The sequence below is a fragment of the Acomys russatus genome, chromosome 32 (assembly GCF_903995435.1).
Source record: "Acomys russatus chromosome 32, mAcoRus1.1, whole genome shotgun sequence".
Taxonomy (NCBI): domain Eukaryota; kingdom Metazoa; phylum Chordata; class Mammalia; order Rodentia; family Muridae; genus Acomys; species Acomys russatus.
In genome coordinates this window covers 25,918,472-25,930,399 of record NC_067168.1, presented here as the reverse complement: position 1 = coordinate 25,930,399, position 11,928 = coordinate 25,918,472, and the positions used below count along the sequence as shown (strand labels likewise).

The 11,928-nt window shown below is 42.0% G+C and overlaps 1 protein-coding gene across 1 annotated transcript; it reads left to right on the top strand.

The window, feature by feature from the left end:
• Positions 1 to 10: 10 nt before the first annotated feature.
• Positions 11 to 5,430, top strand: LOC127184292 (centrosomal protein of 70 kDa-like). The gene is made up of 5 exons (XM_051140591.1): positions 11 to 525; positions 624 to 792; positions 2,178 to 2,292; positions 3,467 to 3,546; positions 4,771 to 5,430. Exons 1-5 carry the CDS (start codon positions 484 to 486, stop codon positions 4,830 to 4,832), a joined length of 468 nt encoding a protein of 155 aa, XP_050996548.1. The 5' UTR covers positions 11 to 483; the 3' UTR covers positions 4,833 to 5,430.
• Positions 5,431 to 11,928: the final 6,498 nt, after the last annotated feature.

Below are 11,928 nucleotides of genomic sequence, written 5' to 3'. Positions count from 1 at the left end.
GCCTATATGAGAAGATGAAAATCATCAAATTATGTACTTAGTAAAGGTGAATATTTTGGTGTGTAAACTTCATTTTAAAAGTGCTACAAAAATATTTAAAACCTAGGCTAGGCATATCGCTCAGTGGTAAAGTATTTGCCTTGTATATATGAGAGAGGGCCTGGACTATCTCCAGTGCTGATAAAACAAGTGTAACTACTTAAATAACATTATTTCTTAGAACATCCAGACTTGTTTTAAATTGGCAATGATATTAAAAATACTGATGATGGTTCTATAGCTGTGTAGTTTTAGACCACCTTGATTACTATGCTATTAGTGTTATTGCACAAACTGTTCTATAACCAATAATGCCATATAGTTTCTTTTGTTGCAAAGGATTTGTATAAGTCCTTAAAAATACTGTCTGCAAAACTGGTACCGTGGCATAATTTAAAGAAACCAGATGAAAATGAACATGTCAAAGTAGACGATCTGTTGCTTATGGTAGACACCATGTTGGAAGAAGTTGAAAACAAGAAAGAGGTAACAGTTGATACTTATATATAACTGTTCTCATTTAAAAGGTTTATATTTACTATTATTTCAAATTGTAAACTATCTTTTTCACCTTCTTCATAAAGAATAGCAACATGCCACACTTTCAGACTTTGCAAGCTATTGTTTCTCACTTCCAAAAGCTATTTGATGTGCAGTCTTTAAACGGAGTCTATCCCCGAATGAATGAAGTGTATACCAGGCTTGGAGAAATGAACAATGCGGTGAGGAACCTTCAGGAGCTCTTAGAACTAGGTGATGACCCTTTGTCATTTGGGGCACTGATTTAAGAATTATTTATAATAAATTAACAAAAATTAGGGTTTGAAAAAAATTAGGGTTTGGGTTTTGGTTTGGTTTGACAGTATTGCCTTGCTCTCATTGTAGCCAAAGCTGGCCTTCAACTCTTGGTCTTTGTCCTTCAACTCCCAAGCATTCATATTGCTGGTGTGCACCACAGACCCCACAAAACTCCTATTACACACACATACACACACACACACACACATACCCCATAAAACAAACCACAACCCAGGGCATGGATATAGCTTAGTTGGTAGAGTGCTTGTCTAGCATGCATGAGCTCTGGGTTTGATTTTCAGTACTGCATGGTGGTGCTCATATAGATCCATGGGGGTGCACACCCTCAGGAGATGGAGGCAGGAGCATTAGAAATTCAAGGTCAGGAGCTGGAGAGATGGCTCAGTGGTTAATAGCCCTTGCTGTGAAATTGTAGGAACTGGAGTTCATGTTCCAGCACACCCTACAACAATCGAGAGATCCCCCAAATCTCTGTAGCTGCAGCTCCAAGGACTCCAACACCCCTTTCAGGTTTTCGTGTGTGCAAAAGCACTTGTGCAAACATGCATACAGGCATACAGTCATACACACATGCAAATAAATATTTTTTTAAAAGTTCAGTTCAAGATCATTTTTGGTACATAACAACTTCCAGGCCAGCCTGGGATTTATGAGACCCCAACTTTTAACAATCACCCCAAGGGCTGGGAAGTGGCTCAGTGGTTGAGAACACTTTCTCTGCAGCCATGAGTACCAGAGGTATGATGCCAAGCTGGACATCTTGCAAACGCCTGCTACCCAGCTCTGAGGAGAATGGAGACAGGATTATTGAGGCCCTCTGGCTTGCAGCCTAGCTGAGAAGAAGTGACCTCCAGGCTCAAGGAGCTAGTGTGTTGTAAAGAAATAGGCAAAGGGCAATAGAGGAGGGTACCAATGCTTCCTCTGGTCTCTGTCTTTTCAGAGGTGCACACACCCACATACATGCATATATACTCACACAGATACACATACATGTGTAAACTAATAAAAATAAATCTTACTCCCTTCTGTCACACAAAATAAAATGAGTAACGGAAGCAGGAAATGTTAGATGAATGTAATGTTTTTGGAAATTCTTTAAAAATATATACAGTGGGCTGGAGAAATGGCTCAGTGGTTGAGAGCACTGTCTGCTCTTCCAGAGGTCCTGAGTTCAATTCCCAGCAACCACATGGTGGTTCACAACCATCTATAATGTAATCTGATACTCTCTTCTGCAGATAAAGCACTCATATGCAATAAATAAAATAAATAAATGTTTAAAAAAATATATATCCAATGCTTTCATTTCTCTTTTGCAGACAGTTCATCCTCATTGTGTGTGGTGGTCAGCACAGTTGGAAAACTGTGTAAGGTAATTAACGAGGATGTGAATGAGCAGATTAAACAAATACTAGGACCCGAAGATCTACAAAGGTATTTGGTACAAATGTATCCAGAACGCTTGGCGTGGTGAAAAAGGAAGAATTTCAAAGCTTTATGGTTATTTACCTTCCTTGTTTGGAGTGGCAGTTTCTTTTGGGACAGAGTCCAGGTGTCCTGAACTAGGAGAGGCCCTGAACTAAAAGATCTACCTGCCTCTGCCTTCAGAGTGCTGGGATCAAAGATGTGTGCCACCACACCTTTTAAAAATAACCTTATAAACTAAAAGAGTCATACATCCTTAAAGATGGAGAAAATGTCACACATACTCAAGATAAAAATTGTTGGTCCTTAACACAGAGAGACCCTGTCTTGAAAAACAAAACAAACAACAACAACAAAAAATTGTTGGTCCTATAAGCTCACATAGGGCTGTTGGGAATTCTAGCAGAAACTCGCCTCCAGGAGAAGTTATATATGGAGAAATTAAAATCGTTATAACCAAGTCTTCAGTTGGATTACCTATGATTTATTTCTAGGACACTACCAAAACTACTAAATTATTACTAGTCATATGATTTTTGTTTAGAAAATAGGCATTAAGGATTTTAGAAAGACTAGGCAGCAGTAATATAAAGCCTGACATTTAGAGAAATAGATTACAGGGCTAAGGTAGAGGTGGATTGCAGAAATCCTGTGTTTACCATGCATCAAACTCTGGGTTCTCTCTCCAGTAACTCCCACTCTCAGGTAACTCCCAGTTCTCACTCCAAATTTTATACTGCGAAATACAGGGAAACACACACACACACACACACACACACACACACACACACACACACTCCATTCATATATTCTGCATGTTTTCCAGGAAAACCCCTTGCATAACCTGGCACTTGAATTTTTTTCATATTTAGTGTTTTTCACTCCTCCTTCCACTGTTTGACTGATCACAGAGACTTAATGCTTAATAGCACAGTGGGTAAGAAAGCCTATTTTCAGCAAATGTTCTAAAGAAGATTCTTTAAAAACAAAAAAGGGAAATGCTATTAGATAATTAAAGATCTCAAAAAGAAAAGATTGCTATAACTGAATGTTAATTTTATATTCAATCTAGCAGGACAGTTTATTTTCACTTCAAAATGTTATGTCCGCGGCTACCTGTTAACCATCAGATGCAAAACCCCCAAGTTGGAACCTTTTATAAATTGTGTATTTTTTAAAACAGCATTATCAACAAATTGGAAGAACATGAGGAATTTTTTCCAGCATTTCAAGCTTTTACTAATGATCTTCTTAAAATCTTAGGTGAGCTCCCTGTTGGCGATTGCTGAGTTTTTAGCTTACGGTGTTGGTGGGTTTGAGAGAAGGGCGTTTCTCAGACACTGGTTCATGTCTTACTCTGGGTCTTTGACAAAGTATTAACTGCTTTGCATGCAGAGTTGTTAGGGTCAGAAGACACAGCCCATAAAAGAGATAACTGTCTTTTTCTTTTCTTTTTAAATACTTTTATATGTGTATGAATGTTTGCCTGCGTGTATGTATTGCACAGTGTGCAGGCAGGTGCTCATGGTGGCCAGAAGAGGTGGTCAGATTCCCTGGACTAGAGTTACAGTTACATATTGTTGGCACTGGGAACTGAACCCAGGTCCTCTCACAAGAGCAGCAAGTGCTTTTAACTGCTGAGCCATCAGCCCTCCAGCCCTGTGGGACTATCTCATTTTGGGATCGTCTCATGAGAAATGGCATTATTCTGTAAGATTCCTGGCTCTGTCGGTGTTTATAAAAAGATGACCAAGCAAAATAAGGTAGAAAAATGTAGTCCCTGCTGCTGTGATCCTGCTAGTGGGGATGGTATCTGGTTAAGAGGAAGACTTGCTTCCTCTGAGAACAAGAGCTTTGAAGTCTGGCCTAGGCTCACTGAAATCTGATACCTTAGAAGAAGAATCAAACTCAGAAATAATCTGCCAAAGAACCTGAACTGCTTTGTCTGGAAATCCGGACCAGGATAAGCCATGTCCCTAAGGCTTGTTCTGACGTGTCACATACCTCTTACTGGACAGATCTCCCAAAAGAAGGCCTGAGAGCTCTCCACTCTGAGGTTAAAAGAATCAAGAAGGAACACTGTGTTCTTTAAGGAGAAACAATTCCTACATCCTCAGGTGGAGACGCAGGAAGGAGATGCATCTATGATGCATGTTGGGACCCATGTTGGCTATCCATGTACTGTACAGAGACTTAAAGAGGAACCAAGGTGCCATAAAGGCAGCCAACTGGATGTATTAATAAGTCCATGTATCTGATAAGATTAATGTTAGAGTCAAAGAGACATCACTGATAGATACCCCATGAAACACCTGTGCAAGGCAGTAGTAATCTATCACTTATCTTGGAGAAGACTCCATGTGCACGAGAGCACTTACTGCTATTGCTGCTCTTGTATTTGAATTTTGCTTCCATGTAGAGCTTCTCATTTCTATGAGCTTTTCACTAGAAAAATCACTCTTTATAATTCTTATTTTTCTATTACAGAAATTGATGACTTGGATGCCATTGTACCTGCAGTAAAGAAATTAAAAGTACTTTCATACTGAAAACAAATCATTCTTACTGTAAAAGTTGCACTCTTAACATTTAAGTATTTTAAAGAACTAATCCTGAACAAGGTTCTAAAATGTATCAGCTCTCAGAATTCATCTTTGTACCATTTGGTCATTCTCAATCCACATAATTTTTATTTTTGATTATTTAATAGACAGCAACTGCTAAATTATTAAAATAGTAAATTAACTTTAGAATCCTTAATCGTTTCCTAAGCAATGCTTGGGTACTCTAAAATGTAATGGTTATCTTAAGAGATTGTGTGTAACAAAGGAGACTGAGGGAGAGATTGCAAATTATAGAAAGTTGCATTTAAGTCCAAGGTTTAATGACAGAGAAAAAAGAATGCCAGTTGCTTTCTGAGCCAAGCCAATAAGAAGCCACTGCTTTCCAGGTGATTCTGTGAAGCCATGTTAATGGGCAGATTTGTTAAGATACCCTTCTAGCTGTTGCAGTTTCAAAATAGGAAGAAAAGAAAGAAAATGTTTTGTCTTTGTGCTAAGATAGGAAGTTAATCATGAAGTGAAATAGATGATTAGGTAGAAGTCTTTCTGTGTGTTTATTTGCAATACTGTGTAATGTACTTTTATAAAGAAGTAAGATCACAAATAAAGTTTTGTAAAGAATTCCCAATTGTGTCCTTAGTGTGCCTCATTTGTAATCCTCACAAGTAACGAGTCCTATTCTCTCCCTAGGCTGACACTCCTTGGGCATGGCTTCCTCCTGACTGCATGCTGCATAAGAGCCGTGTTCTTACTGCAGGTTAGGGTTCTGCATCACACCCATGAGTTCAAACTACTTTAGGCTACCCCATAGCCTCCTCCTTAAAATGCCATTCGTACTGGTTGATAATTATTGTAAAGCATCTCCAGGAAGCAGCGTGGTGGTGTGGAGTGTATCAAACAGGCATTCAGACCCCTGAGTTGTGACTTTGATAACATAAAATAGTATTTTAGAATCCTTCTTACTTTAAAATTCTTTGCTTTGTTAACCTGTAGTTAAATTTCTAAATACTAACCCAGTAGTTCTCTACCTTCCTAATGCTGCGACCCTTTAATTCAGTTCCTCATGTGTAATGGCAACAACCACAAAACTATTTTCATTGCTACATCACAACTGTAACTTTGCTACTGTTGTGAGTCATAATGTGAATATCTGTGTTTTTTCATGGTTCTAGGAGACCCCTGTGAAAGAGTTGTCCGAGTCCCAAAGGGGTCATGACCCACAGGTTGAGAAACTAACTCATAATCTATAGAATATTTTGATGGCATTTAGGAAACTCATTCTAATTATTACCCTACATGGCAGGCCATTTCTTACCAATGACATGGTGCTGAACCCAGAAATAGTCAAGCTAATTTCGCCATGTTATCCAATTAGCAAAATTCCAGCCACTGCTATTAAAAATTTCAAGCTGGGGTCTCTCAAGAACAACAGAGACTCCCCTTGCTCCACCCTGGGGACTCAGTTAAAACTCCTCACCAGAATGGACGCTTCACTCACCCACTGTGGGAGGGCCCGTATCCTGTTATTCCATCCTCGCCCACAGCAGAACTGGATGCGTGGATCCATCACACTAGTCTCAAGCCTTAGACTGCTCCTTGGGATACTCCTAAACTATCAGTGGATCCTGCGACCAAGACCGCTACTTCCAGTAACTATTGTGAGCCACTAGGTATCTGAAGCTGCTCTTCAAACAACCACCTCCCAACTAAAGATAGGTTCATATGCGCACAAAGCCGCAGCATGTATAGGTACCACTGTTGCTGTAGCTTTTAGTGTATATCTCACTTGTCTCGTTGTGCCTACCTTAGCTTGTGGTGTCACTTTTCCCTTAATTCAGGATGACTCCTAAAATCACTCTGCTTATGATTTTTTTTTTTGACTACTCCCATACCCACTCTCCCTATTCCAGTGTCCCAGGCAGGAACCTAATTTTTTTGACCCAAGTTCACAGACCTGGAAAAATACAGGGCTTTCATCACCCTCCAAAAATGGGAGTTCCTTCATTATCCAATTTGAATCAAATACAGGACTTCCTCAGGTTTTGGAGTGGGAGGGAACTACTCTAGATCTTTATAAAGGGAAGCGTTTTTTCTGGGATCCTTTACTTCACATCTGGAACTCCAATCAATAAAGCAGTATCTCTTAGGAATCTCTTTAACAAAGACTGAAATAAAACATCTGGTCCTTTCCCTCCTGCTATGGGAGGAACAGAGGCAATACTTCTTAGGCAGCAGCAGTCTCACTACTGCGCTGCCATTAACAACATTCCACCAGAGGCCTCTAAGGACTGGGCGAAAAGTATGCAAGGTCCGTTGTTATACCACCCATTGGCCCCCAAAATTCCCTACCCTGTAGCTGTGGGTGGATTATCGAATCTCTAGTAACTAAAAAGCCTCAACTCGTTGGTGTAACATGGTGGACCCACATCCCAATTAGTACAAATACCATCCTTAGGCCTAGAAGGCTCTGGGAACCTTTATGGCACACTCAGACCTTAGCCTACCTGGGAGTCGCTTCTACTAGGTTAACCCCAAATTGGGACATTTTGAGATTTTGGGTCCATACCTGTTGGGGACGATAGGCCATATGACCAATGTTCAGCCATTTTGTCTAAGTCTGCACCTTTAAGTCTCTGTCTTTCCCAGAGCTTACCTTTCACCAGAAACTAGCTGACCCTGTCGTGAGTCAGCAGCCAAAGACAGATAGGGATGGAGCGACCCTGTTGTGAGTCAGCAGTTAGACTAAAGCTAGATGAAGACAAAGCAAGATACCCTGTGTGGCAGGACAGTATGACCCTGCCTGGAATTCCCTATGTTTTGAGAAAAGCCTGCAGCTGCGTTGCTATAGCGATATGCTTCCCTGCCTTCTGAATTATAAAAGCTGCTGCCTGACTAATAAAGTTAAGAGCTTGATCAATCAGACTTGCTCTCCTTCCTTGTGTCTTGCATTTCTCAACAGGTGACCTCCCTCCCGAGTTTTATTCGAACCCTGCAGGTCGGGGCACATACCCATTACCCTACCTGTACTCAAGCTACTGCACTTCAGTGGAGCCAATACTCTGGGTGGGTTTCCCAGAATTGGCCTACAATCAAAAGGAAGGGAGACCATCTTTGTAAACTAAGTACTAGACTCAGAGCCCAAGTTAGAAGGGCCACAGCAGAGGAGAGACATTCTCTAGAAAAAGACTCCCTCTCCGAAAAAGGATGCAAGGTAGAGTTCCTATTTCAGGAGGAGAGTGCGAGGATGGGAGACACTCCCAAAAGAAAACTCTAGCCCAATAGAATGGCTAGCTTACACTAGGCAGGCCTTACAAAATAACTCTCCAGCCCACCACTGGGAAAGGGCCTGCACCCTAATTCATCAGGGACATTTACTATACTGATGCAGATGGAAGCAGAATTAGGTATGGGATAATGGCCAACCATCCTCAATGAAGAGCCGCATGCCAAAAACCTATGGAAAAGCCATGGGCACCTCAGGCTCTGGAAAATAATTACTATTAAATGCAATATGAGTCACTGTACTCTAACTGCCCAGGTTCCTAGATTAAATGAATCTACAAAGTATCCTATTGTACAATTAATGGGGCTGGGTGAAATTGGAGAAGGTATTTGCATAATGCCCACTGGACAAAGATGGACAATCCTCCAAAATGAGTCTCAGTGGATCTTTATCTCTCTCTCGAGTGTGAACAAAAATGTGGTGTCTGGCTATATCCCCAAAAGAAATGGACTTCTGGGTTTTCTCAGGTCTGGCCCTTAGCTTCAGCTCCAACTAGAAATAATGTCTGGTACATGGGGAAGGGGATATTTTCCTGGGAGGGTAGACATAATGAAACTGTAACACTATCTGACTTCTCCTGTAAGAGGACAAAGCACACACTCCCTCACACTGGAATCTGGTGCAATACCAAAGAAATAAAACAGATCTACTTGAAATCTACTAATAAGACCTATGATAGCCTTGATTGTTAAAGAAATATCTTCCCCAGAGCTAAAACTGAATAACCCCATGACATCGAAATCATAAACGCACAATGGCCTAAGACTCGTTTAGATTTGGCAAGTAATAAGGCAATCAAGATTTTTCAGGCCAAAAGACACGCCACAAGATACACTTAACAGTGAGCAAGGACGGGAATGACATCCTGGAGCTCGTTAACACCTATGACCAACCGTGCCAAGGTTCCGGGGCTGGCTATCATGTATGCTTCCCTCATCAGTGACCTATCCTGAGATGCAACAGACACTTCTTCCTCACTATAATGTCTTAAGCTCATTTAATATTATGTTCCAGATGCTGGCACAACTACCAGGAACATACGACAACAAAAGAAAGCTATCGCCTCCTGGAACTAAAACATCAGAAAAATCCACCACCACAAGGTCCTCTCTGTTATGGGCTCCTAGACAGGCTGCCTCTGGAGGGACCCTGACTACTGTCTTAAAACTCTGCCCATTCTGTCAGCAGAAGGCAGCAGCAAGCAGCTGACCAATCATCGCCCCAATCCCCTGACTGTAGTTGGGGTTCCCTCCTGAGGGGGTAATGAAAGAGAGTGGGAGTTAGGTAGTCCCCTTGTTAGGTAGACTGTGAGGGACAGGGAGCCCTGGATAGTGTTGGGTATTGTAGAGGAGAGACCACAGCCAAAAATGAACTTTGTATTCCAGCATGCCCCACACCAGAGAATGGGCACTTGTGGAGACATCTGCAGAAAGCACAAGGCATGTGGACGGTTACTCCATACCTCATGGATCTAGAGTCCCAGCTAACCAAAAACTTCCCAACCTGAGTCCTTAAGTCCATCACCCAGTCCCTGAGCTGAAAAACAGCATGTGTTGTCAGAGACTTCCAGTCAACTGGCAATGGAGGTACTATACTAACTGATTCAACATAAAAACCTCCTCCCACAGACAACGTGGGCTCCAGGACCTCTCTTGGACCTTACTTTTCAAAGCAGGGGAAAGAGGTAACATGGCAGATAGGCTCACTATGTGCTTTCTGGTACTTTTAGGTTTTAAGTGACAAAACTTAACTAAAATTTTCAGATCATGCAGGAGACACCTCAGCGGTAGAACATTTAGCCTACCATGCTCAAAGCCCTGGGTTACATCTCTAGCACAAAGATTAACATAGAAGTTTTCAGACTGTGACTAGCTACAATAAAAACGTATAGGATTTGCTGCCTATAATTGCACTGTTTCTCTTGTAATTTTCCATTTCTAAAGAAAATGTTCTATTAAAATCTTTTCTTTTGCCGGGCGTGGTGGCGCACGCCTTTAATCCCAGCACTTGGGAGGCAGAGGCAGGCGGATCGCTGTGAGTTCGAGGCCAGCCTGGTCTACAAAGTGAGTCCAGGATGGCCAAGGCTACACAGAGAAACCCTGTCTTGAAAAACCAAAACAAAAAACAAAAAAACAAAAAAAACCTTTTCTTTTATTCCTATTCTTTATTTTTAATTTAATTGAGGAGAAAAATCAGGCCAAGTCCAGGCCTAGAAGGACAAATGTTATATGCTCTGTCTCATACGCAGTTCCTAACTTCAAATCCTTTGTGTATTTAACTTGAAACATAAGTAGAAGCCAGGGAACTAAAAGGGGGTCTTTTAAAGGGGACAGTAGCTCACAGGTGAAATGAAGTAGAGAGGTAGGATAATGGGGGCATACAGGCTTAATCAGGGAGGGGCGCACAGTATGGGGGTACCAAAGAGGTAGAGAGGAGGGCTGACCCAAGGAAAAGGTACGTGAAAACCCATATGGAGGCCTACTACCTTTTTAATTTTTTTATGTTATACAGAGTTTATTAAATGAGCATGAGGGGAGAGGGAAAGAGGGGAGGGGCACCCCAGAAAGAGAGAGAGAGAGAAAGTAAGAGAGTAGAGAGGTAGAGAAGTGAGAGGGGGGAGAGAGAAGAAAAGAGCCAAGGTCTATTATCTTATTACTCAATTTTTAAAATTGGAGAAACAGAAGAATATATGTGAAATAAAAGAAGAGGGGAATTACTGGGTGTTAAAGGGTTACGTGGTGATGGGGGTTGAGGGGTTAAAAAGAGAACAAGTTACCCAAGATTAAAGATGTATGAGAAAGGCTCATGGAAGTCCACTAGCTAAGAAGCTGATTTAAAATTGCAACTTAAAAAATATTTCTTTAATGGAAATAACCGGTGTGGGTGGACAATGGCACTCCTAGAATACACGGTGTAAGACATGGGGTACTTTCTAGGAATTAATGGTCAGGGAGGCCCCAGAGGTCCCAAAGGCCATTCTCAGATACCCACCATACTATATGACAAGACCCTAAAGACCCCACTGCTGAAGACACCATACAGTCTGGTTACAGGACAGAAATCTCAAACCAACGAGGAAGTTTCATAATGCTGCCCAGCTCTCATAGGGCCACAAGGTGCTATGCAGGCTGCTGGGAAAGGTGGTCCTAACCAGCTGGATCTTGAATGCCATAGTGCTGTCCCACCAGGCAAGGTAGGCACGATGGTCCAAAAGTGGCATGGGATAGCAGCTTCCTGGTTGGATTTGAGACCTGTTCCACAAGAGGGAACTTCATGCCTGGTCCTTTAATCTTTGTCAAAAGTTCATGACTTGGGAGATCATAGGCCTCAGCGCAGAACCTGCTATTGTTATTGTCATAAAGGATCTTGCTGTCAAACTGCCGTGTGAATTTGTGTTTATACATACAAGGATGCTCTCATCCTTGGCAGAGTACTTTCTTTTGGCAGCGGGCAGCCATCGGTGGAGGAAGCAAAACTGCTCCAAGTGTGGAGGACAAGACCCTGAGTGCTCAACCCTGTTCCCACCCCCACCTCACAGCTCTAGGAACAAGGCAGAAAGATCGGAAGAGCCAGGTGATCAGGAGAGTGCTGTGAAATTCTGTATTCTGGACATGACATGACAGTCATGAACTCACAGCACCGGTGGTTATAAAGTTAAGCCAGACAAGACTTCAGAACCGACAGGCTGGAGGACCCCAGGCCCACCCCATACTGCTACTGGGTTTCTGGGAGAGAGTCACTCCTTCTGAGGATGGAGGCGGGCACACCACCATCTCCACGCTTTGGTGGGCAGTACCAAAC